The sequence below is a fragment of the Taudactylus pleione genome, unplaced genomic scaffold (assembly GCF_031769625.1).
Source record: "Taudactylus pleione unplaced genomic scaffold, aTauple2 ptg000536l, whole genome shotgun sequence".
NCBI classification, from domain to species: Eukaryota; Metazoa; Chordata; class Amphibia; order Anura; family Myobatrachidae; genus Taudactylus; species Taudactylus pleione.
The window spans coordinates 4,342,584-4,369,598 of record NW_028284938.1 but is presented as its reverse complement, the minus strand read 5'-3'; the positions used below and the strand labels follow the sequence as shown (position 1 = coordinate 4,369,598).

Genomic DNA, 27,015 nt, shown 5'->3' with positions numbered 1-27,015 from the left:
ATTTCAAGGTCCGAGTTTGACAGTAGCCTTCACAGATCAGTGAGTTCCATGAATGCTTCTGTGTGTAAAAACTATTAAAGTGTTAAAATAAAATAAAAAAGTTATGTGGAGTCCTCCACTAAAAGCACAACCAGCACCAGTCTGTGTGAACCGTTCCTGGTGAAAATACGGGGGACAAAATGAGTAGGAGTCCCCCGTATTATCCACAACCAGCACCAGGCTCTTTCTAGCAGGGGTTGTAATGCCGCATTTGGGGGATCCGCTTCACAGGGTTCCCCAGGCCAAAGCATTCAGCACCCTACACTAGTCAGCCCAGACCGAGGATCCCTGGGGAGGTGGTGACCCGTCCCCCCCACTCCAGGCCACCCCAGACCTGGGCTGATAGCCTTGCGAGTTTTATTTAAGTAATTCTGTGCGAGCTTAAAACTCTCACTCTATTACATTGTATTTTCTGTTCATTGGGCCTGATTCATTAAGGATCGCTATTGCGTTCGCAGCTCCGTAATCACACGCAGGTCCAGTGATCGCAAAATGCGCGCTACAACGTGTTTTTACGCGATCCAGGAGGTGAGGGACTCGGGGAGCGATTCAGACACGCTCGCTAACAAGCGATCGCTCGGTGCGTGACGTAGCATGTATATGCAAATATGCAATCGCCGAGGCACTCTCTGTATAAATATGCAGACGCCCGTCCGCTACTAAAGTCCACCCACTTCCCTCTACAAGCGAACGGTGAGACGCCGCTACATAAGGGGAACATCGGTACCATCGGACCCATTCGCAACTGCTAAGGTAGACCTGAGGCTACCGCAAGCACTGCGAGTCCTGCTGACTTTAATCCAGCCCTGTGACGTGAATGCTGATGATGCGTATTAATTATGGACGCCCATGAAACGGCGTTCAGACGCTCTGACACGACTGTTCTCACACAACCACTCCCCTGTCAACACCCCTTAACGGCGTCTAATGTCACTCAAGCTTGCGGGGTGTGCTACGAGCGATCGCTTCCCGATCGCTGTGATAGGTTTGCACACGCGCACTGAGTACTTTATGCATGCGCAGTACTTAAACATCAGCGGCTAGCTAGCGAACGCCCACTTGCGACCTCAGTTTTTAAAAAGGTCTGGGTCCCATAGGACGTACTGTGTGCGCACCACAGAGCAGCCAATCACTGGTGGTGCTTGTTTGGAGAGAGAAGAGATGCTGCTGGCGGTGACTAGCTGCTGTGGTGCATACACAGCGGACGCAGCAGCCAATCACCGTCGGCGGCGTTTGTCCAGTCACCATCTCACCTACCAATCACCAATGGCGGTGTTCTCGTCCAATCACAGCAGACAGCAGCTCACCTACCAATCACCGCCGGCGGCATCACATCCAAATGCTGCGGATGTGCGTTCCACTACAACAGTTCCACCTGATTTCCCCTGCTTTCTTCTAATTTCCCCCAGGCCTCCCTTACCCAGGTAAATAATATTTATTATAGCACATTAGGAGCAGAGCCTTGTGTCCTAATGTTATGTGTTCTACAAGGGAGCATTCTCTAGTGCCTTGTTATACTACAGCTGCAGCATCCACCAGTGCACTGGTATGATTACATGGGGAGACTGACTTGTGTCCTCTTATACTAATAGTGGCGCAAACTCTTGTATGTGTGGGATAGGCTCTAGGGTCCTGTTGTTATAATATAAGGAAGCAGGCCCTAGTATTCTGTAGCTATAATACAGATGGAGCAGGTTGTGTTGTATTGTTACACAGCTACTGTAACACATGTATATATTATAGCAACTGCTGTAAAAAATATATTAAATATTGTACTGTCACCTTGTACTACATTCCCCTCTCCCTATGTCTGTACCCCTTCTTCTTTCCTGTGTACTTTGCCCTCCTACCTGTGCCCTTTGTTCCCCTCTCTCCATGTCTGTACCCGTTTTGCTCTCCTGTGTACTCTCCCCCAGCCCTGTGCCCCCTGTTCCCTCTCCTCCATGTCTGTACCCCTTCTGCTCTCCTGTGCACTCTCCCCCATCCCTGTCCCCCCTATTCCCTCCCCCCATGTCTGTACCCCTTCTGCTCTCCTGTGCACTCTCCCCCATCCCTGTCCCCCCTATTCCCTCCCCCCCATGTCTATACCCTTTCTACCTCTCCTGTGTGCCCTCCCCTCCCACTCCTGTGCCCCATGTTCCCCTCTCCCCATGTCTGTACCCCTTCTGCTCTCCTGTGTACTCTCCTCATGTCTATACCCTTTCTACCTCTCCTGAATGCCCTCCCCTCCCACTCCTGTGCCTCATGTTCCCCTCTCCCCATGTCTGCACCCCTTCTGCGCTCCTATGTACTCTCCTCATGTCTATACCCTTTCTACCTCTCCTGTGTGCTTTCCCCTCCCACTACTGTGCCCCATGTTCCCCTCTCCCCATGTCTGTACCCCTTCTGCTCTCCTGTGTACTCTCCTCATGTCTATACCCTTTCTACCTCTCCTGTGTGCCCTACCCTCCCACTCCTGTGCCCCATGTTCCCCTCTCCCCATGTCTGTACCCCTTCTGCTCTCCTCATGTCTATACCCTTTCTACCTCTCCTGTGTGCCCTCCCCTCCCACTGCTGTGCCCTCTATTCCCCTCTTCCCATGTCTGTACCCCTTCTGCTCTCCTGTGTACTCTCCTCATGTCTATACCCTTTCTACCTCTCCTGTGTGCTCTCCCCTCCCACTCCTGTGCCCCATGTTCCCCTCTCCCCATGTCTGTACCCCTTCTGCTCTCCTGTGTACTCTCCTCATGTCTATACCCTTTCTACCTCTCCTGTGTGCTCTCCCCTCCCACTCCTGTGCCCCATGTTCCCCTCTCCCCATGTCTGTACCCCTTCTGCTCTCCTGTGTACTCTCCTCATGTCTATACCCTTTCTACCTCTCCTGTGTGCTCTCCCCTCCCACTCCTGTGCCCTCTGTTCCTTTCCCCCCATATAATTCTCTTTGCAAAATATGTCCTATAGCGCTTTATGTGCTACAGGCAGTGAGGCATAAATTGTGATGGGACCCAGAAACTGTGGAGTATGATCCCAAAAGTGAGGGGTCCCTGGGACCCACTTTTTCATAACTCCGCGCAATCACTAAGGTCTGCTGCGAAAATATGCTAATGAATACTATTGCAATGCCATCGCACTGCCAACATAGAGGCGCCCACTGCCACTATCTCACTTCTGTAATACCTTGCAGTCCTGCGTATACATCGGTAACATAGAATAACATCGGCCCCCTCAGGCAGAATTACAGCAGTCCTGACCTTACTTAGAAATTGCTAACATCGTTGCTCGCAGTAAGCATTCAAGTTGTGTATGTCGTCACAATGGCTAATTTAGGCACGCCCATGTAACGGCTTTCAAACGGACAGGCACGTCTGCTTTTCTCCAACCACTCCCCTGTCACCACCCCCAAACACTGACTACCTATCACCCACTCTGCGATGGCTTACCGTGCTCTGTGTAATCGCAATGCGATCTCAGTGTAGCCGTCTAACATGCGTACTGTGTCCTGATGGCCTGGCTGGGGATTTTCAAAGCATTCCATATTTTCCCTATCTCTCTTCCTCTTGTACTAATATATATATACGAAATAATATATTCGTGTGTGTATGTATATATATATATATATATATATATATATATATAATATTTATTTTTCTTCGGTATATCGTTTATTTTCTGACACATCTAGCTGTCTACCATGACGCTGCTAATTTTCTTTCATTCGTCTTTAGAGGACTAGGCTCATGTCTACATGCATGTATTTATCGCTGTGTATAAAAAAATAAAAATAAATAAACCTTGCAGAATGGATGATTGCCATACATAAGCACTCCGATTCCCCAACGCCGATCAGGGATCAAAAACAGCTGATCCGCGAACATCGATGGTCGGCAATCAGTCAGTGGATCAGGGAAAATTAGCATGTTAAAAATTCCAGACTCTCCAATCCCAACCGGTTTTTATGTCGGGTTCGATGAATCGAGGATTTCTAACATGTTGGATTCTCTGTCCCCATAATGTGAAAGTGATACCCCAAGGATCTTTTATCACTTCTGGCTCTTTGTAAAAATATATAAACCTTTCAGATGCTAAATACGTTACTGAGGTATGGTTGGGAAGGGAAAGTTCCCAAAACTAATGATTTTGTCTCATAATTCACATTTTCTTTCCTTCATTTATGCTTTTAGGTGCGTGACAATATTTTCACTAGCATTCAGCATGGATGGCAATTTTCTCTCTGCCTCGAGTAACACAGAGACTGTGCACATCTTCAAGTTGGAGACTGTCAAAGAAAAGTATGCATCTTTTATTTTCCCACACCAAATCTTTCTTTAAATGTTTTTACATTTCTGAATGTAACATAGCTACCCAAATTCTAAAATTTTACAGCAAAAAAAGGGTATAATCTTTTTCTTTTTTTACTACAGTTCTCAAAATGCTTAATGTATTGTATCACTCCTCCATAGTGCTATGTAAAGAGCAAGGGCATGTTTGTTTTCCTAATATATAATATTTTATATACATTACTATTAAATAGTAGTAAAAAAGTCATGTTTACTACTACCTTCATGTTTTTAATGCTCGGTGCACACTAAATTGAGCAGCCAATATATTGTGTGTGTCGGCCAGTGTGTACAGACGATATGCAACGTCATTCACAGACACATAGCGTCAGCTGTGCAGCATAGCCAATGCCCAATATATCTGCAGATATATTGCTGCATCTTGCTGTGTGTATGGGCGGTTACACCATACCCATCTTAAGGCTAGATGATATCACAGATACCATATATCTGCATCTTCCAGAAAATATGTGAATACCTCGGCTCTTATTTGGAAAAATATTCACCAAATGTGCCATGATGAGAGAATAAAAAATGTCCAGCTGACACTTTTACTATTGTCACCAAAACCCACATTTTTTATTAAATAAGGCAGTCTAAAGAATTTAAAAGTGAACTTCAAGATTTTACATTTTATACTACTTTACATTGCTGATATTTTGGTAAAAAAAAAACCCTGCTCTTTTGACTGAAATCCATGACATTACTTGCCATCATGTATTTCTCAGAAAACCCATACATGTACAGTCAGGTGCATAAATATTGGGACATTGACAGAATTTTCATATTTTGGCCTCTATTCACCACCACAATGGCTTTGAAATGAAACAAAGAAGATGTGCTTTAACTGCAGACTTTCAGATTTAATTTGAGGGTAATTACATCCAAATTAGGTGAACGGTGTAGGAATTACAACGGTTTCTAGATGTGCCTCCCACTTTTTAAGGGGCCAAAAGTAATGGGACAAACTAAACAACCCTAAATCTAACTTTCACTTTTTAATACTTTGTTGCAAATCCTTTGCAGGCAATTACAGCCTGAAGTCTGGAACGCATAGACATCACCAGACGCTGGGTTTCATCCCTGGTGATGCTCTGCCAGGCCTCTACTGCAAATGTCTTCAGTTCATGCTTGTTCTTGGGGCATTTCCCCTTCAGTTTTGTCTTCATCAAGTGAAATGCATGCTCAATCGGATTCAGGTCAGGGGATTGACTTGGCCATTGCATAACATTCCACTTTTTAGCCTTAAAAAACTCTTTGGTTGCTTTTGCAGTATGCTTCGGGTCATTGTCCATCTGCACTGTGAAGCGCCGTCCAATGAGTTCTGAAGCATTTAACTGAATATGAGCAAATAATATTGCCTGAAACACTTCAGAATTCATTCTGCTGCTTTTGTCAGCAGTCACATCATCAATAAATACAAGGGAACCAGTTCCATTGGCAGCCATACATGCCCACGCCATGACACTACCACCACCATGCTTCACTGATGAGGTGGTATGTTTTGGATCATGAGCAGTTCCTTTCCTTCTCCATACTCTTCTCTTCCCATCACTCTGGTACAAGTTATTTGTCTCATCTGTTCATAGGATGTTGTTCCAGAACTGTAATGGCTTTTTTAGATGTTGTTTGACAAACTCTAATCTGGTCTTCCTGTTTTTGTGGCTCACCAATGGTTTACATCTTGTGGTGAACACTCTATATTCACTCTTGTGAAGTCTTCTCTTGATTGTTGACTTTGACACATATACACCTACCTCCTGGAGAGTGTTCTTGATTTGGCCAACTGTTGTGAAGGGGTTTTTCTTCACCAGGGAAATAATTATTCTGTCATCCACCACAGTTGTTTTCCGTGGTCTTCCAGATCTTTTTGGTGTTGCTGAGCTCTCCGGTGCGTTTTCTTTTTAAGAATGTTCCAAACAGTTGATTTGGCCACACCTAATGTTTTTGCTATCTCTCTGATGGGTTTGTTTTGATTTTTCAGCCTAATGATGGCTTGCTTCATTGATAGTGACAGCTCTTTGGATCTCATATTGAGAGTCGACAGCAACTGATTCCAAATGCAAATGTCACACCTAGAATCAACTCCAGACCTTTTACCTGCTTAATTGATAATGAAATAACGAGGGAATAGCCCACACCTGTCCATGAAATAGCTTTTGAGTTGATAGTCCCATTACTTTTGGCCCCTTAAAAAGTGGGAGGCACATATAGAAACCGTTGTAATTCCTACACCGTTCACCTGATTTGGATATAATTACCCTCAAATTAAATCTGAAACTCTGCAGTTAAAGTACATCTTGTTTGTTTCATTTCAAAGCCATTGTGGTGGTGAATAAAGGCCAAAATATGAAAATTCTGTCAGTGTCCCAATATTTATGCACCTGACTGTATATGAACTTGTGGTTCTCCAAGTACCAGCATGCGGGTGAGTTTTACTGGGACCTGTAGTTCCACAGCAAAAGACATAATTTCTACTTTTATCAAATGCACTACACTATCGACCCGGCACCCACCGCCCCAGGGGTGTCGGGGATAGCGCCAGACTATCAATCTAGGCCTGGGATACCCGGCCTGGGCTGACTTGCGATCAGGGTTAATGCTGAAAGGCTTGTGTCATTAGCTAGAAAAAGTCAGGTGCTGGTTCTGGACAATACAGGCGGACCCTGCTCATTTTTTCCCCCTGTATTTCCAGGACCGGATCAGAGCCCATTGCTGGCTGCGCAAAATATGGGGGACCCCTATGCCGTTTGTCCCCCATATTTTGGCAACCAGTGCTGGTTCTGACTAGCCCGGTGCTGGTTGTGCTTAAATACAGGGGGCCCCTACATTGTTTGGCCCCTGTATTTTGCACAATCAGCACTGGGTCACTAAAAGCTCGGGGCTGGTTGATCTTTGGAGGGGAAACCACGCATTTTTGTTTCCTTTTGTTTTGTTTTTTTACACAGGAATCTTTTTTCTTTTTTTAACCACAGCAGCACAGACCGATCTCACTAACCTATCCGTGCATCTGTGTCATTGAAATACACAGCAGCACAGACTGGTCTCGCTGATCCCGTCCGTGCTTCTGTGTCAGTAACACAGATGCATGTAGCAAGGATCTCCCTGGACTGTGCTACATGCATCTGTATCGTGCATGACATCGTTTTGTGCACACACACACTGAACAATGCCATTCAAATCTTGAAAGATAGGTCGATATCTTCCTGCAGATTCAATTGATCACGACGAGGATCTACGTCGGCGGGGGCGCGCATCGTTATCATGCCCACACACGGCACTTTTTACACGTTTGGTCGTTCCAACCATTCGAAAACTGCCAAATCGTGTAAAAACTCACACCGTGTATATAGAATATAGGGCCTGATTCTGACACGCTCGCGAGCGTTCGCAAGCGGGTCGATGGTGCCCTAGTGCGCTTGCGCGCGATGGAGGGAGCTCCGTCGTGCGTATGCGAGAGACCCGAATAGCGACGGCCAAGCCGTCGCTATGGGTCTCGCACCAAAGGCGGCGTGCTGTCGATGTTGATTGACAGCACGCCCCCTTTGGTCGGCGTGCTGGGGGCGTTGCTGCCCAGACGGAGGCGTTCCCATGGGAACGCCTACCGTCTGGGGCCGGCCCCACTGACATCACTAGTGATGTCAGTTGGAGTGCTTTTGGCTCTGATAGAGCCAAAAGCACTCCTGGGCTTGCGGCAGCGAGACCCTACTACTGGTTCTCGTCGCAAGCCCGATGGTCGCGATGGTCTTGACCATTGCAACCATAATTTGGGGCGCTCGCTATAGCTGTGGGTGGTCACCCACAGCTATGCGAGCGGCCAGGAGTCCGCTCCAAAAAGGAGCAGGGACGGCCCTGATTCAGAGCGAGCGCTCTGTCAGAGCATCCGGCTCTGAATCAGGGCCATAGACTCCAATCTCCTTTTTCTTCTTCAGGGTCCATATGTATCCACAGCGATACCATGGGGATATTATGGTTGGAGAGATCCACAAACCAAACTATTAAAGCTACAGCTCCCTGGATGCACTGGGTCCTCCTCCATATGTACCCCACACCTAGCCACAGACCTTCATTTGTTCGTTTGGTGCTGCAGGATCAAGACGCACTTTTGTAACAGGGGACTGCTCTTGCATTCCTAAGCTTTTGTTTTGTATTATTTTGTTTTATTGTTTTTGGGCTGGCAGTATGAAGCCTCTAAATTAAGACACATATACTGCGACTCCATCTACCTCCGCCGGGCCGCAACACCAGTAACTGGGCTGGTGATTTCGGCTGGTCGCGGCTGAGCTTGCTAGCAGCTATGCTGCGACCTGTACTGCAACCGGAAGCACGGAAATGTCGGGTAAGGCGGTTCCTCGCTTACGGCGAATCGCGCACAGCAGTCCTTGCTTCTGGTGTCAGAGATGCACCAGAAGCCGCTGCTGTCAGGTCCCGGGATTGTTTGCGTCCTCACTACACCATCGGGGCCATATCGTCTGACGCCGGGGATCGGCAGCAGGCGCTTCTGATGCCACGAGGCCAGCGTACCTGGCTGGTTAACTCAGCTTAGCGAAGGTAGGTGCTCCATCGGTAGCTCCGACCCAGACGCAGTTCCTATGAAGGGTTTTGCGCGTCTGAGTTGCCCCACCTACCCTCCACGTATAATGAGACACACAAGTGTGCTGCTGTAGCTGTTGGTCTCAGGAGGGTTTGGGTCAGTCTCCGTGTATACCTCTCCTGTAGTTAAGGTATACAGGGCTCTCTATCCTACCATTCCTGGCGTTTGTGTAGTTTATTTAGAGTCCATTGAAATTATATTGCATATGCATTGTATGTGACTGTTTGCTAGCTGCTATTGACACTGTCTTTTATTTCTGTCTGTCAATTATAACTATCACTATTTTTTCTCTCTATGCTTTGGGGTGGAGGAATTTTTTTTTGGAGTACTTCGCATTCATTTGAGATTTTGTGAAGGCTGTCACATACTGTAGCATTGCATATATTACCTTTTATGAACATGTCTAAAGATAAAGGGAAACAGGAGGGGGAGCTTCCTGTGCTGGTTTCATGTAAATCATGTATGGCCTAGGTGTCCTCTCAGGATGTAAAGGATGGTTTGTGTGTTGTCTGTTATAAAGTGCCACCTCACCAGTCCAGTTTACCTGTCACTGTACAAGAGCCATCTTGGGTATCTTGTTTGTCCCAGGTAATGAAACAAATGTGGATCCTATGGCGGCTTCCACAATGCCTCCTTGGGTGGGGTGTCCACAGCATGCTTTGTTTGCACCTCCTATGCATCCTTCCTGGAAAGATGTTTATGGCCATTCTAGTCAGAGTGTGGCACCATCTAATGTTGAAAGCAGACCACTAGTTACTAAGGCGCCTAAGCAAAAGTTATCTTTTTATCAGTCTGCTCAACATATGGATTCAGACGCATCATCAGAGTCAGATGATGCGCAGGGTTTTTCTCCAGGGTCTAATTCAGGGGAGGAGGACCATCCGTCCATAGTGGATGTTCCTTCTTTGATGAGGGCAGTTAAATCAATCCTAGATATTCAGGATGATGAACCAGCTCATAGTAAGAAGGCTCCAATCATTAATCCCTACCGGAAAGTGGTCAAGATGGAGTTTCCTGTATCTGAACAGCTCACTGACCTTATGGATGAGGCATGGGGTAACCCGGATAAACGTTTTTATGTGAATAAAAGAATAACATCGTTGTACCCTTTCCCAGCTTCTGTATGTACTAAGCGAGAGGTACCTCCTACTGTGGATGCTCATGTAACGCATTTAATCATAAATGCTATATTGCCTATTCCATCAGTATCTTCTCTGAAGGATTCCACAGGTAAGAAAATTGAAGCATGTCTTAAGGCAATATTTTCATCATCTGGAGCGGTTACTCGTCTAGCTATGGCTGGAGCATGGGTAGGCAAAGCTGTTGAAGAAAGAATGGATGGGGGCATTGGAAGACTCTCTACCAGATGATACCAGAGAACAGAGGAGGTATATCTGCCACATACCTATCTGGGAGGAGCTACAGTAGATGCTGGAATTTTTGCTTCTAAAGCATCAGCAGCTTCTGTAGTGGCATGCAGGGCCTTTTGGTTAAGATCCTGGAAAGCTGATATAGGATAAAAGAGTGCGCTAGGTCTTACAGTACCTTTCTATAGAAAAATACTTTTTGGAGCAGAGTTGGATAAAATTATAGCTACTCTGGCGGCTTCAAAATCAGCAGGTCTGCCATCTACGCCGACTATATAGTCTAAGCAGGTTTCCTTTCGATCCTTCCTTCCTCAGGGACGAGCAAGGGAACAGTCTTCTTCTACAGTAGGTCGACTAGTTTTTGCAAGACAACAAGTCGACAAACTAAGGTCTGGCCCACAAAGATGTCCAGCTTCTAAACCGGACGACAAACCTTCGGCCTGATGGGGCGGGCCTCCTCGTGGGGGATCCCAGGGTGGGTGGCCGACTTCTTATGTTTGCGGATTATTGGTATCAAACAACAGATGCCTGGGTCCGAGAAGTAGTATCTCAGGAGTATGCCCTCACTTTCAAGAGGCATCCTTCCCAGAAGTATTTTTGCACAGATTCTCCATCAGATGCGATCAAGGCCTTGACCTTTCAGGAAGCCATTCACTTCCTGCTACAGGTGGGGTTAATAATCCTGGTTCCTGTGTCGCAACAGGGCCGGGGTTATTATTCCAATCTATTTCTGGTTCAGAAACGGAATGGGGCTTATAGCCCTATACTAAATCTAAAAACCCTCAACAAGTTTATCCATGTACCCAAGTTTCGGATGGAAACTCTCCGGTCAATTATTTTGGCATTGGAGCCAGGGGATTACATTGTTTCCCTGGATGTTCAGGATGCATATCTGCATGTTCCTATTATACCATTCCACCAACAATTTTTATGGTTTGCTGTCCTTCAGCAGCATTACCAATTTCAGGCTCTACCCTTTGGCCTATCTATTGCTCCCAGGGTATTTCCAAAATAATGGCAGTCATGACGGCCTGTCTCAGGCACAGGGAGTCAGAATTCTGCCATATCTGGATGACCTTCTGATATTGGCACAGGCTCCAGTTGTTTTACAAAGCCATTTTCAACTGACCATAACCTGCTTCCGAGAGCACAGCTGGAAAATCAATTGGAAGAAATCGTCACTTTCTCCAACACAGCAGTTGGTACATCTGGGAGCGTTGCTGGATACTCTGGCACAATGGGTGTTTCTGCCAGAGGACAAGATCGTGGCACTGTCAATACGAATACGCAAGCTGCTACGCAAGCGAAGGGTATCCATTCTGTTAGCAATGCAGTCTCCTGGGATCAATGGTTTCCACCTTCGACATGGTAGGGTTTGCTCTGTACCATTCCAGGCCTCTGCAAAAGTTGATTCTCTCCAAGTGGAATGTTCAGTATCATTTAATAAGGTTTCAGAGGATCCTTCTCAATCCAGAGGTCCGTCACTCTCTCCTGTGGTGACTGAGAACGGATCATCTGAACAAAGGGCTCCGATTCTGGATTCCAAATCGCATGCTTTTCACCACAGACGCCAGTCCTCGCAGATGGGGGGCAGTGACAGGTCATCACACCTTTCAGGGAAGATGGACAAATCAGGAAACTCATCTGCCAATAAACATTCTGGAATTGCGAGCAGTGTACAAGGCACTTAAGATGGCACAGGACATGCTCCAGGGCAGGCCGGTCCAGATTTAGTCCAACAATGCGACTACAGTGGCCTGCCTCAATCATCAGGGAGTCACAAGAAGTTACGCAGCCATGAAAGAAGTGACAAAGGTTCTGATTTGGGCAGAATGTCATCTTCCAGCCATGTCTGCAATAATCATACTGGGAGTACTCAATTGGGAAGCAGACTTCCTAAGTCACCAGGACATACACGCCGGAGAGTGGTCTCTCCATCTGGGAGTGTTTCAGCTCCTGGTAAACAAATGGGGTCTACCAGAGGTAGATCTTATGGCGTCACGTCACAACCACAAGGTCCCCAGGTACGGGTCCAGGTCCAGAGACCAATCAGCAGCCTTCGTGGACGCACTGGCCGTAAGATGGGACTTCAAGCTGGCGTATCTCTTTCCTCCCATTTCCCTCCTTCCAAGAGTTCTCAGGAAATTCAAGCAGGAAGGTGGAACAGTAATACTGGTGGCTTCGGCTTGACCCAAATGTCATTGATTCACCAACATACAGAATCTGTCCATAGGCAGTCCGTATCCTCTTCCTCTATGGCCCTTCTGCTCCACAGGCGGTTTCTGTCCTCCATGAGCTCGCCTTAGGAAACCTGCGTTACGTTTGACAGGTGTACCGCCCCAGTCAAACTCCCTAGCCTCAGTCACTGCCAGCATCCGAACTTACCTTGTCTGGCTTTCATGGCATGGCTCTTGAATCTTCCATTCTAAGAGCAAAGGGTTTTTCTAGTTCTATAATGCAAACAATGCTTAGGGCATGGAAACCTGCCCCTGCCTGCATCTATTACAGAGCTTGGCATTCTTTTGGTCAATGGTGTTCCCATAGGAAGTATGATCCTAAGGTGTTCAGGATTTCCAGAGTACTGGCTTTTCTTCAGGCGGGGTTAGACAGCGGTCTCCGTCTGGCCACTTTAAGAGTGCAGGTTTCTGCACTGTCAGTCCGGATCCAGAGGAAGATTGCCTCATTACCAGATGTTAGAATTTTTTTCCAAGGAGGTCTGCGAGTTCAGCCTCCTTTTTCTTCACTGGTAAAGCTGTTCTTCGTACAAAAGAGGGTTACCTTCCTAAGGTAGTGTCCCGTTTTCATATAAATGAAGAAATTGTAGTTCCAGCTTTTCAGGCTCCAGATCTTTCTGTAGGTGAAGCCTCCCTGGATGTAGTTCATGCTCTCCGTATCTAAGTGGAGTGCATAAACTCTGTGAATACCATATACTACAAAAAGAGCATCTGATTTTCTAACAAACGAGGATGATGGCCAGGTAACAAGCAGACTCTGGCGAGATGGCTACACATGACTATCTCTTAGGTGTACACACAGGCTGATCTCTCTGTCCCAAGCACGGTGACAGCACATTCTACTCTGTAGGGCCATCGTGGGCATTTAGTCGTGGTGCCTCTGCTGAACAATTGTGCAAGGCAGCCATGTGGTCTTCTGTCCACACTTTTCTTAGGTTCTATGCCTTAGATACTTTTGCCTCTCAGGATGCTTCCTTTGGGTGACGAGTTCTCCTTTCTGCTCAGGAGTGTCCCCCACCCTAGGGGAGCTGCTTTAGGACATCCCCACGGTATCCCTGTGGATCCCTATGGACCCTGAAGAAGAAAATTTGAGTTATGGTAGACTTGCCTAGATAACTCCTTTTTATTTGAGGTCCACAGGGCACCCACCCTGAAGCACCTTGTTGCATGGGTAGTTTTTTCTTTCAGTCACAGATTCCCTCATTTTGTGTAAGAGTGTTTCTGGTGTACGAATGCTCTTCCTTCTCCTCTTTCCTGCTCATGCCTTGAGGCTTGTTAACTAAACTGAAGGACTATGGCTAGGGGCAGGGTATATATGGAGGAGAACCCGAGGCATCCTGGGAGCTGAAGCTTTAACTGTTTGGTGCTTGGATCTCTCCAACCATACTATCCCCATGGTATCCCTGTGGACCCTATATACCTCAAAGAAAAGGAGTTATCTAGGTAAGTCTACCATACCTCTTAATTTTTGTTAGAATCCAACATTTTTTATTAAAGTCAACAATATGAAATTAACATGACGTCCCACAATTAGGGACAGTAATAAATGCAAATAAAAACATTAACAAAGAAAACAAAGCTGGAAAATGAGTTCCACACCATAATTAAATGGAAGGTTGGGTTATCGTGAACAGCACTTAATGTTATAATTACAGTGTGAGAGTGGTTTTAAACTTTAAAAAAAAAAAAATCTACTTTATTTTTGTTTTGTTACCCTTCTGCAGTGTAATAGACCAGAATTTAAAGCCAACATCAGTATAGGTAGAATCTCTCCCAAGCTCTCGCAGCTCTCAAACTCAGAAACCCAAATGCATGACTCCTATATGAGAGTCACTCATCCTCTTCTAGTTTTAATCTGCCCCTTTAATTGCAACTCAGGGTATAGGCGGTAAAGGAAAAACAGAGTCTGGTGATTTTTTTATTTTTATTTTTTCAACATTTTTGATGCTGGTGCTAAATCAATAATAAGAAGTGAGAATGCATTTAAACAGTGTTATGCAAGCTATCTCTTATGTAAACTATTATTTTGTTGTTATTGTGATGTTGTTTTAGACCTGCTGAAGAACCAACTACCTGGACAGGTTACTTTGGAAAAGTAATCATGGCTTCCACCAGTTATTTGCCCACTCAAGTAACTGAGATGTTCAACCAGGGGAGAGCTTTTGCAACTGTTCGTTTGCCTTTCTGTGGTCACAAGAACATCTGTGCATTGGCAGTGTAATTACATTTTCTTAGTTTATTTGTGTGTTTAAGTTACACATCATGCTTTTGATTGTCCTGTTAAATTATTATTACAGCCTCTACAGCATCTTATTTTAGTATCTAGGATACAAACAGGTATTTATAATGTATGTGTATTACACCATAAATAATATGGCAAGGAACTGTACTTGTGAACACAAAGTTTTTATTAATGGTATAACAGCTCTGCCTAACTAGTGAGGAAGACTGTGTTGTGTGTTGCTAACCTGGGTTCCTTCAACTAATAAACCTAGAACTAAAGCAATATTTATCTGTCCTGCTTGTGGGTGGTGATTGGGGTAGTGTTGTACATATATAGTGAATACAGCTGATTTTATAGATATGTAAGAGGGAGCTTGGAAGTATTTAGATCTAGGAGATAAGTGCTTGAAGGTGTAGAGTGTATGGAATCGGTATGATTTACCGCCGGACCCCTGCCCGGCGGTTGGAATCCCGACAGCGGCATCCCGGCAGAGGAGGAAATCCTGATCGTCGAAGGTAAATATTCTCTAACCTATTTCTAATCCCCTAACCCTAACCTTCCCCCCAGTGTCTAACCCTAATCCCCCCTCTTAAGTGCCTAAACCTAACCCCCCCTTCCCCGCCGCCTAAACCTAAGTCCCCCGGGGGGGGTGCCTAACCCTCCCTCCCCCTAGCCTAATCCTAACCTCCCAGGGGGCTGCCTAACCCTAACCCCCCCCCCCCCCGGGAACCCTAAACCTACCCCCCCCCCCCCGGGAACCCTAAACCCCCCCCCCCCCTGCGGCTATCTGGCATCAGTAAAATGACAGGCATCTAGATTTAGACGCCTGTCATGTAACCCTTGCCGGGATTAAGTAATCGGGAAGCCGGCTGTCGGCTTTAGGTCCGCCGATTTCCCGACTGCATACCGATTGTACAGATGTGTCCTCATACATCTTTGCTTCAGTCGCGCCAAACAGCCCCTCTCAGCGCGCCAGGTCCCGTGAGACTCTGCTAGGTCGGAGGTATCTTTTTTACCAAAATGCAACTAGGATGCACCAGGAGACTGATTAATTTGATATGTGACACTTGTATGTCTGTGTGCGACTGAGTTTCTGAGTCGGCATGCAAAGTGCTACAATGCAGCACGTCAAGTTTTGTTCCTATGTACCCCCTAGTCTACACCGGTTCTGTAAAGCTTTGTAAGGGGCTAGTGTGGAGGTACTGTGGGTCTAATTTGTTTCAAGCAAACATTTTCTTATATTTACACCAACGTATTTTCCTATGTTTACATTTAGGATTCAGAAGATCCCACGTCTACTAGTTGGGGCAGCAGATGGTTACCTTTACATTTATAACCTCGACCCACAGGAGGGCGGGGAGTGCACGCTAATGAAGCAACACAAGTAAGAAAATGTCATTCTCTCTTATAGCCTTTATATGTGGAATTTCTTATTGCTTCAGTGATTGAATCCATACTCCTCTATCTACACTATCAGTACTTGTTAAAAATAACATCTGTATAAGTAGAGAATAATGCTGGGTAAAAACCTTGTAGTTCTCTGTGACTGTGCTCGTTGAAAGGAAAAAGACTGCAGCAGGGACAATGATTATATCCTGGGTACATTGTGGGAGGTTATATTTCTAGCTGCAGTAATTTATGGAGTAGTGAACGTCGGAAATTTTGTCACTCAGATAAAACTAGGTATTGTTTATACAAGTATTTATAACACTTGTATTATAGAGTTCTTATTTTTAAGTTGCCCACACATGCAATAAATTCACTATGAGTCTTTGTTTCAGGTTGGATGGTAGTATGGAGCCTGCCAATGAAATCTTAGAGTCTGCATCACATGATAGACCATTTGTATCAAAGAACTATAGTGCTGCAGGAACAAAAGATACATACTCTACATCACCAACAAGTCATGGTAAGGCTTCACAAGTGACCAACTGTTCACTTACTTAGTGTTAACTGTTTAATCAATGTTTAATATTATCCTTTATTTAAATGATGCCACCCAAGTGATGGGTGGCGTTGTAGTTAGTGGGGAGAAGATGATGGTTGACATAAGGATTGAAATTTTGTGGAGGGAGAGAGTTCCAGAGGTAAGGAGCAGCACGGTTATAATCTTGGGGGTGGGAGGAAGTAATCTGTTGGGAGGAGAGGCAGCATTCATGGGTTGGACGAAGTAGGTGGGCAGGTGTGTGAAGGTAGATGAGGTCAGCGATCTAAATAGGAGAGGCTTTGGTGAGGGCTTTGTAAGTGAGCGTGAGAAGTTTGAATTGAGTTCTGAAGGGGAACCATTGTAGAGCTTGTAGGAGAGGCAGATGTAGTGCGTGTGGAGAGGGAGATGAGCCAGGCAGCAGCATATTGGACACATTGTACTCGTCAGGAAGGCCATTCTTGGTATGATCAGTGAGTGGATAAGGGTCTTAGTTGCCTCCACGTCTGGAAACAGCAGGACTGTGAGAGGTACTGGATGTATGGTTTGAAGGAGATGTAGCAGTCAAGAATGACTCCACAACAGCACTCACACTGGCTAGATGAGATGGTGGTGTTGTCAATAGATAAACAAATGTATTTATTTATTACCAGTTATTTTTGTAGCGCACAAATTCCGCAGCGCTTTACAGAGAATATTTGGTCATTTACATCAGTCCCTGCCCCATTTGAGTTTACAATCTATATTCCCTATCACATACACACACACACCGGAATACCCGGAGAATATACAAACTCCACATGGTTAGGGCCGAAGTGGGAATCAAACCCACGACCTCAGTGCTGTGAGACAGTAATGCTAACCATTACACCGTTTGTGCTGCCCAATTGTGGGCGGTGTGTGTATTTGGGAGTGTGGGAAGATTATCAGCTCAGTCTTGTACATGTTTAGTTTAAGAAAGCGCTGGGATGTCCAGGAGGAAATAGCAGAAATACAGCTGTTGATACGAGTGAGGAGCGCGGGGGAAAGATCATTCTACGGTCATCCCGTATGCAGTGGTTTAGCCTCCCCACACAATTACAATTGTAAGCCTGTCTCTAATACCCCTTTCACACTGGCATCAAGTAATCCGGGTTACTGCACATGAACATGCAGCAACCCGGGGTACTGCGCATTATGAAAGGGGCCATTTGAAATATCCCGGATCGAGCGACCCAGCATTTCAACATCTCTTGGCGAGCAGGGTTGAACACTAGTTCAACCCGGCTCGTAGTGCGGTGTGAACGGGTAACTCTGGTTGAGGGGACCCAGATCCCGTCCACTGCATAGGGAGAGCTGGCGCTTGGAGATAATCTCATCTCCAAGCGCCGGCTCAGTAGCGATGGCTGTGACGTCATCAACCTGGCATTAGTGCCGGGTCGGGCCGCCAGTCTGAAAGGGGTCTTAGTTGGGTCGCACCCTGGATGTACACGTGCATAAATCCCAGGTGCAACCCGCCAAATGCGATCTGAAAGGGGTATAACTAAGTCTCCAGTCTATAGTTGCTTACATTGGGTTGAGTGACACTACAAGCCAACTACTTAACCTCGGTTTTCTGCACTGCTCTACGTTACCTCTTCATGAGTCTGAAGTAAACTATGAGTAATATAAAATTAAAAAGAAAACATAACAAAAAAAGAACAAAAAGCACAGCATAAGAATAGTAGGAAATAAGAGAAAGGGAAGGAAAGTTGTCAGCCATATATATTAGGGCAAATTTCAGGGAGGAGATTTAAGGTGGACAGTATAGTCCTGGGACTCTTTGCATTCTAGCCAATCAAACCAGGTGGCAGTGAAAGCAAAAGACGTCAGGTTAGAAGAAGACGTAAGATCTTTCATGGTCATGTAGATCAACATGGACAGTACCACCAAATATGGAGCTCAGTGCCCGGCAATTAACCGCACCTCCAGCAGAGATCAGAGAGAACCAGAGACATCTGGTGGCGACAAACAGGGCACCGATACCACTGAGATAAAATCAAGCACCTGTACCAAAGTGGAGCTGGCAAAATGTGTAAATATATATCTGGGACTATTGGTCTTCAGTCAACTCCCTGGTCAGTTCCTTATGCCATTCAGCCACATAAGGCAGCACAGTATCCATGAGGCCAATCAAACAGAACTGATATAAAGTAGATATTAAATGTCCAGGTGGGATTTGCGAGATGCGTAAGGACTCAAATGAGGTTGAATCCCACCCAGCCATACTGGAAGGTAACGAGGAGTTACAATGTCTAAGTTGAAGGTAAATATAGAATGAGTTTAATGGAAAACCAAATGTGTGTTGAAGTTCCGTAAAGGACCGCAACCCTTCAACATCCACCAGATTTCCCAAGAGTGAGATACCACACAGAAAGGGGTATTGATGATAGCCCAGGTGGGAAGTCTGGATTGTGGTGTCAGTAGTGAGACACCCGGAGTAATAGAGGGATGGTGAGATACTTAAAGTGAGAAGGGTGCCAGTGTAACACAAACATCCCCTGAAGCGCCACCACGACAGAACCAGTCGTCGAGATATTCTGAGTCACCGATTTCGTGTAATTGATTTTAAAATTGGACATTGCAAACTTTTGGAGCTCATGCATGAGAGCAGGGAGAAAGGTCCCCTGGTTGGAGATAGACAAGAAGGTTGTCAGCAAACCATGGTAATTTGTGTTTATTATTCCCCACCTGAACCCCCGTAATATCACCATTAACCCGGATCGCTCTCACCAGGGCTTCCAAATAGAGCACAAAGACTAGAGGGTTCAGAGGGCAGCCTTTTCGGGTACCATTTCGAAAAGGGAAGGAATCAGAAAGGGCCCCATAGATTCGCACTCTCGCAGAGGGAAAACAGTATAGTGCAAGTATACAATAAAGACAATGTGGACCCAGGCCCAAGTGCTCAAGATGACCCTCCATAAAACGGCAATCTAATATCAAGACGCCTTCTCGGCGTCTGTGCACAGGAGAACCATGTGGGACCCACCATGTCTGGCAAGATGGATGAGATCAATGATTTTGGTAGTATTATCTTTAGCCTCTCTACCAGTGACAAATCCCATCTGGTCCCCATGAACCAAACGGGAAGGAGAGGCACCAATCGATTGGCGAGTAGCTTAGCGAACAACTTTAAGTCAGTGTTCAAAAGGGAGAATAGCCAACAATGCCATCCCCAATTCTTCAATGGTAAATGGCTGTTCTAGGTAAGTTACAACTTTTTCAGATATGCAAGGGAAATCAACAGAGCAGAGGGAGTCTCTGATCGTTTCCCTAAAGGAAGGTTGTTCACAAGAGGGGTGGGGCTGTCCTTAAATTGTAAAGGCTTGTATAACAAGTCTAAAAGGCTTCAGCAATTTGAGGGAACGCATAAACACATCTCCCTCCAGCATCTCGAATAGAGTGAACGTAGGACTGCACCCTCTGGGCCTGATTCAGATTGGTTCGCAAGGCTGCGTTCGCACGCACCTGCTCGCTGTGAAAATATGCTAATGAATACAATCGCACAGCAACAGCAGCTCTATACAAGACGCCTACCACTGTATAAAGCCGCCCACCTCCCATGACATGCATCTGCAAGTTAGCGAAAATATCGGTAACATCGAGTCCATACGCACAATTGTGGTTGACCATGACCTGCCGCATAAACTGCTAAACTTTCTGTCGCCAACTAGAGCTCTGGCTACGTATACAATCGCAGGGGCTTAATTATGCACACCCCTGTTACGGCGTTCACATGTACAGGCACACCTGCGTTCGCCCGACCACCACCCCTCTCCACCCCCAAACAGCCACTTCCTGTCAATCACTGTGTAATGGGGACTGCGTGTTTACTACGATCATTTCCCGATCGCAGCAGTCGGTTCGCGCACTGTGCTGCATGCGCAGAATGCAAACATCGGCCAGCTGTGTGCGAACGCAACCTTGCGAACCAACCTAAATCAGGCCCTCTGTGCTCTCAGCACCCTAGCAAGCATTGAGCCAGCCTTATTGCCCCATAAGTAATATTTATGTCTACACTTACGCATATCAAGCTTGGTCCTGTCATGGAGGAGCTTATTTAAAGGCCTTCCTCGCCTTAGGGCCGTATTCAATTTGAGGCGAAAAGTCCGTTTTTTGCCTGTTTTCGGCGAAAACTTTTTGCCGATGACGTAATTTTCACCTGTTTAGCTTTTACCCCGTATACAATTTGGAAGACTTTTCGCCTAGGCGGAAAGTCAATGCAATGTAATAGGCGAAAAAAAACATAAAACTCTGTAGCATATTTTAAAACAGGAGCCTTTTATTTATTTTACCATCACTATGGTATCTGAAATACACATATTGAAGCCCACCTCTCTTGGATCAGCCACTGGATGGTCCTACCTGACGGCAGAGGGTCCCTCCCTCTTCAAGTTCTAACTAAGTGTTCTGTAATGTGTACCACTCAGTCCCAGTCCTGTCAGCATGTCAGTTACAGTACTTTATTCTTCCTATCCACATGCTGGGTTGCTCCAGCGGCGGCCATCTTTGAAAAAGACGCTATGAGTCATGGGATTTGTTGTTTATCTTTACTGTTCAGAGTCTGAGCAGTACAAGAAAAAACTACAAATCCCATGTCACTCCACTTCTCTGGCTGGCTCTGCACACCTAATTGTATGTGTCTGGCGCGTCCAGGTCCCGGCTGATGCTCGCAACTGGCCCCAGCCTCTGCTGCCTGCAGGACCAGTAGGTGGCTGTGACAGGGCTAGAGCTGTGTGTGGTATGGAGGGCGATCGTCCTGATCGCGCCCCCCCCCCCCCCCCCCCCCCCTTGGATCCACCACTGGTGTAATCCCTAACGGTGGGATGTCACTCCATAAATCCACCAATTGGTGTTCGTGGAGGAGTTGGTGGATCTCTACAGCGATCACGGAGTGTGAGAGCAAGCAAGAGCTGGGTCTAGAGAACAATTTAAATCACTCCCTAATATCAGGCAACCATGCCTCAGTGGCTCCAGTAGTTTCAAGATAAAAACTGATGCTGGTTACGGTTGGGAGAGTATGTATTAACAAATGTATACTGTACATCTGGGTAAATAATAGGACTTGACATTTACCATCCTCTAAAATGTGGTGGGAGACATCAGAAAGTGGTAGTGTACAGGAAAGTAGGACAGCCGCACCTAGAGAGTTTCCCAATGAATTGTCACTACAAAAGGCCAGCGGATAGTAGTAATCACCCAATTTAGGAGAGGCATGTAATTTAAAGTGTGTTTTTTTGTGGAAATGCAGCATCTACCCTTTCTGCTAGAGCTCTGATGTAAGGTGGAATGATTTTCTGGGATATTAAGTCCTTTTGCATATAGAGAGTACAATTTTATATCCGCACAAGCAGTAGAAGCCATGTGAATTAGGATGGGGCAGTATAGAAATCGGTAAAGTGCAGTTGCTGAAGGTACTAACCACTAAGTAATCCTTATGGAAGGCAGATATGGTGACTGAGGGAAGGAGTGTGGGATAAGAGAGGGGAAGTATAGTAGGAAAAAGAAAAAAAAGCAGAGAACAAACTATATGTGGTAAACAGAAAATAAATTGAACATGTATAAAAGAGCATCAACACTGTATGCGAAAAGTATTTATCACATCCGCATTAAAAATTTGGATTGTGGCAAGAAGTGTGTCGCATTATATCAGATCTGGGTATACCATAAGATGTCCTCACTCCGGTATCCTGCATTCTAGCTAATATTCCATTGGTAAATAATCTAAATTATTTGTAACCAATATGTGCATGCTCGCTAAGGTGCGCATAGTGATGAAATGGATGGCACCTTGCGGCCCGAGCATCAGCACATGGCTATCGTTGGTAAACACAGTCGTTTCACACGAAAAATATGTATATATAGCCCGAAAATCTGAAAAGAAATATCTTAAAATTTGGTCTAGATGGCTTGAATCGTCTTATGCTGGTCCAGTTAAAAGCTTATTGGTGATCAGTGATTGCTTATTGAGTCTTGATGATATACAGTATGAAAAATGCTTGAAACAATGAGCCTCCCTATATATGTTGCTTTAGGGTGTGATTCAATGCGACATGTTGTCTTGTGTCCTGCTCGTTGGAAATTAAGTGTAAGTGACTGTTTGATCCCTTCAGAAACTGTTTTCTTTTTCTATATAACTCAAAATAATGTATCAAATGCCAACGAAATAAGAGACCATGTCTTTGTCTTCCTTGAAAGTATATATAAATTTATTGTAAATCAACAAATGTCATAAGATTGTTCTCATAATGATTCAGCACTGTCATTTTCTAATTTTCTGTTTGCAAATGTTTATAAAAATCAATAAAATTGTATTGAATTAAAAAAAAAAAATTTGGATTGTGATAAATATGCCATTTAGAATGACTGTCATCAAAAACCTCTATTTACGATTTGTGTTTCCTTAAGGGAAGTACCACTTTTCTATTGGGGAGGTGTTGGACCTCATCTGTCGTGTTCTTGGTTTTCAAAGCATGTGCATAAAGGTGGCAAATAGTCAAGATGGCTCTGTTAGGTTAGGATCTCTTTTAATCACAGTTTGATTTTTATTATTCAATAGAATTTCATATAAAAGATATATATAATTAACATACGATCAAGCTTAACTTTGTGCTTCATCATATAGTCTTCAAGAAATTGTGCTGCTTTTTGACAGGATTATTTTACTACTATTGTGGAAGTCATTTAATCATGATGAGATGTGAAGTAAACACAGCTGCGGTAGTGCTGCATAGATTTGAATGCAACTTAGAATAACATTTGGTGAGTGATCTGTTATTTCTGTTTGTACAGCCTTTTCTGATGAACTAGGGGCTGTGGGCGGAACATCCTTAGAAGATGAAACCCATGCTCTTCGGCTAGATGAAGACAGCGAGAACCCACCCATGGTCTTGAGAACAGAGTGAATGTTTATACTAGCTGTTTCTCACCCTAGACACAGAACTACAGGATGATATCTCGGGATCTCTTGTGTTTGCTGCTATGGACAATAGGAATCAGGGAAGATTCAAGTAATTTTCGAAGTTCTGCTTAATACACGTTGGTTCTTTTTAACAATAAGAGAAATACAGATATTTTTTACTTCACTTTCAACCCAGTTTAGCTGTTGGTGTCTGTTTGCCAAATCAAGATATGATCTGTCGCTTAGCATGTTACTGTGTGCCAACTAAGTCAGTAAAAATAGAAGCAGCTAAACTCAACTAGATCCTTTTTAAAACCTCTGTGCATAAAATATATTGTACGTGTGTATATATGTATGTATGTATATTATGTGGCTAAAGTAAAGCGAAATACAACTAATGCTGGAAAATGTAGAAATGAGTTCATCCTGCTTATTGTTGCTTCAGATGGCTAAATTCATACTTGATTAGTCAAACGCAATATAACAAGCTCTCATTCACCTCTCTCTGTGTCTCAAGAAGCATTCTACCAAACACTTCACTATAATGAAAACGCACAGTACACTAGTTCCTATAGACCTACCCACTGGAGAAACAAATGACAATGTTTGCTATCTACAATTATGTACACTTTGTGTCACTTAGTACACTACTCCTACATTTATGTTTCTACATGTTAAAGGCCCAGCTTCTGTTATCACATTTTCCTGCCAATGTATTCTGTTTCTTCTAAATACAGTGTGAGTAATGTAACTTAATACACCTTTCAGAAACAACAGAAACTGTAGAGTGAAATGGCTGAAAAGGCAATAAGTCCAATTTTTTAAATCTTCTATATATTAAGCAAAAATATAATAATCCACTGCATCTTGGTTAATAAATAAATTAACCCAAAATTAATATTACCTACACACATTACAGTGTCCCAGGATGATGCAAGATAGACCAGCACTGGTATCCATAGCATTTATTTGGCTGCTTTCTGTAAAGGGTAAAATAAATATCAGGTATTCTGTCTAGCTCAAACATACAGAGGTTTTGATACATATGAATGTCTGCTCACTAAAGAAAATATTGTATATTTAACTACTATCAAACTTCTCACTTTAGCCATAACATACATACATACATAACTATACAGTATAATGATATTAAGCACACTGTTGTTCTGTAATGTTGTGTATTGGAAAGTAATTGCACGTAAGCATATCAGTCTTTACATTCGCTGAGTTTTTCTGCCTCTTTTCTTGGTATTGCACCTCGGTAGAACTCATCTAATGTAGCCATTAACCATTTAGTGTACATTCTCTTTTTGCACTCTGCAAAATGCATATTGCTTATAGCTATAAATACAGTTAACATACTTACATAAAGTGTAGCTCTCCTATTTTGTTGTTTGTTATCCTAGGGTACTTACTAACAGAATTAAGTAACATTTTCCCATCAATATTAAAATGAAATGTAGTAAAATGCATATTTGTATAGTTATATATCATCTGAGATATGAGTGGCCAAAGTCTAAAGTAACATAATATAAAAAGTGAAAACATTTGGGTGCAGATTTAATGCGAATGATTTAAAACTGTAGTCTGCAATTACAGAACTAGAAGCAACAGTTATGTCTTAATTTAAACAGACAGTAGTAGCAAATGCTGTATGTGGTGCTAAATACAGCACTTTTCATAACAAATGTGAAGATCAACTGTCCCTCTGCAGTTGGACCATTTTCTGTATCACATCTTTTCAGACTGCTCCATAAAATCTACATTTTTTTCTCTTCATTGTGGAATAGGTTGGTGAGGTATAATACAGTGTTGACACGATTACTATAGTTTGCTATAAAAAGAGTAAATACTTGTAAATGACGTCTAGACATGGGAACACTATGGGCAATGATTACTAAACCAGTAAAGAAAAGTGAAATTTCATCAAAATTTCTTGTGAGTGAAGGTTTGTGGCGAAACTGGAAGTTATACAGAGCTCTGAAGTTGCACCAGTACAGACTTAGATTCTTTTGCGTTGCTATTCCTCAAAATGTCATTCCAAGCTGTTTTTGCAAATTAATATTTAGAACAGTGAATATAGAATGATGACGGTCAGTTCATTCTGATGTGTTGTATTTAGAAAACTTATGGTCGAATTTACTCAACACAGAATTTGTTGGAATCATGAAAATATATAGCAGAACAGTTTTCTTTGTTTTGATCATTTCTATTAACCAGTGGTACTCCAGTGCTCAATCCGTTTTGGAGCCATAGTCCCTTGTCATGTATTTGTATGGGCTAGTTATTGGCAATACACTGTACACATACAGTGCTGGTTAATATTGTATCATCTATTTGCCTATGATCTAATGCATCTCTGTCAACCATAAATATACCTAGAATATGTATATAAAGAGAAGTATATATTGTTCCGCCAAGATAAAATTACTATTATGAATCATAAAAATAACCATAAATAACACTGTATAAGTGTACAAACATTAGAGCAAAGCAAACACATCTCTAATTGAGTCTGCATTCAATAAAGGATTATAATGACACATCTTAATATAAATTGTAAGATTCAAACCAGTTTTTTCTTTTCTTTTTTTTTTTTAATGTATAAAGACTTTTTAATTAATATTTTGGAGGGGTTTTTTGTATTGTGCCTAAAATTTGTATATAAATCTAATTTTGTTTTTATGTGTAATGGAAGCCTATAATAAGATATACAACATCATTACACAAACTATTCCAGTGTTTAGCTATGTTCTGTGTAAAACCAAATAAGTTACATGTATCAGTCACACACATTTGTTTCTGTAGAGAAATATTTCAAAGTTGTTTTGAATATTTTTGAATAGCTAAAGCATACCACAATTGTAGCTCCCTTGTGAACTCTGAGACTCGTCCCTCAAGGAATTGTCCTTATGGCACTCTTATGTTTACTGAATAGTTTCACTAGCCACAAAGGAAATCCACTGAAGTTTCATCAATGCCCTGAAGGCGTCCAGGAAATATTATAAAACTTATTTAAGTTGGAATTTCTGTCGTGTCTCAAGGGACTTAATAAATTGTATGCGTTTAATAAAGAATTTGAGTTTTGTTTTTTTTATTTCTTTACTAGCTGGAGTACCCGGCATTGCCCGGGATTTTAAGAATGTTTGTTTACACATCATCCTCCAACCGACCTCTCCTTAGGCAGGCCTCACGAACAGTGCGACAAACTTCCCCATCAACAGTCATAAGGAAGTAGGACCTGTGACGGTGTAAAGCAAACTTCGGAGATAGAAGCATTCAAAATTTGTAGGATTTACAGTGTAAACATGGCCAAGAGCTTCTGTTTTCTGCGCAGAAAAACTTTGGGAGAAACATTCCATGTGTAATATTTTGGCAGCTCACAGTACAGCAGGGTC

At 43.8% G+C, this 27,015-nt stretch overlaps 1 protein-coding gene across 2 annotated transcripts in view; it reads left to right on the top strand.

The window, feature by feature from the left end:
- Window positions 1–26,694, top strand: part of WIPI2 (WD repeat domain, phosphoinositide interacting 2) — a 143,126-nt gene extending 116,432 nt beyond the window's left edge. The window contains exons 8-12 of one of the 2 annotated variants that reach the window (XM_088451035.1): window positions 4,200–4,307; window positions 14,603–14,767; window positions 16,051–16,158; window positions 16,556–16,683; window positions 23,509–26,694. In XM_088451035.1, the coding sequence (XP_088307161.1) occupies window positions 4,200–4,307; window positions 14,603–14,767; window positions 16,051–16,158; window positions 16,556–16,683; window positions 23,509–23,621 (622 nt within the window). In that variant the 3' untranslated portion in view covers window positions 23,622–26,694. The remainder of the gene's footprint in view (window positions 1–4,199; window positions 4,308–14,602; window positions 14,768–16,050; window positions 16,159–16,555; window positions 16,684–23,508) is intronic. The other variant, XM_088451036.1, reaches the window with a different exon arrangement.
- The last annotated feature ends 321 nt before the right edge of the window (window positions 26,695–27,015 follow it).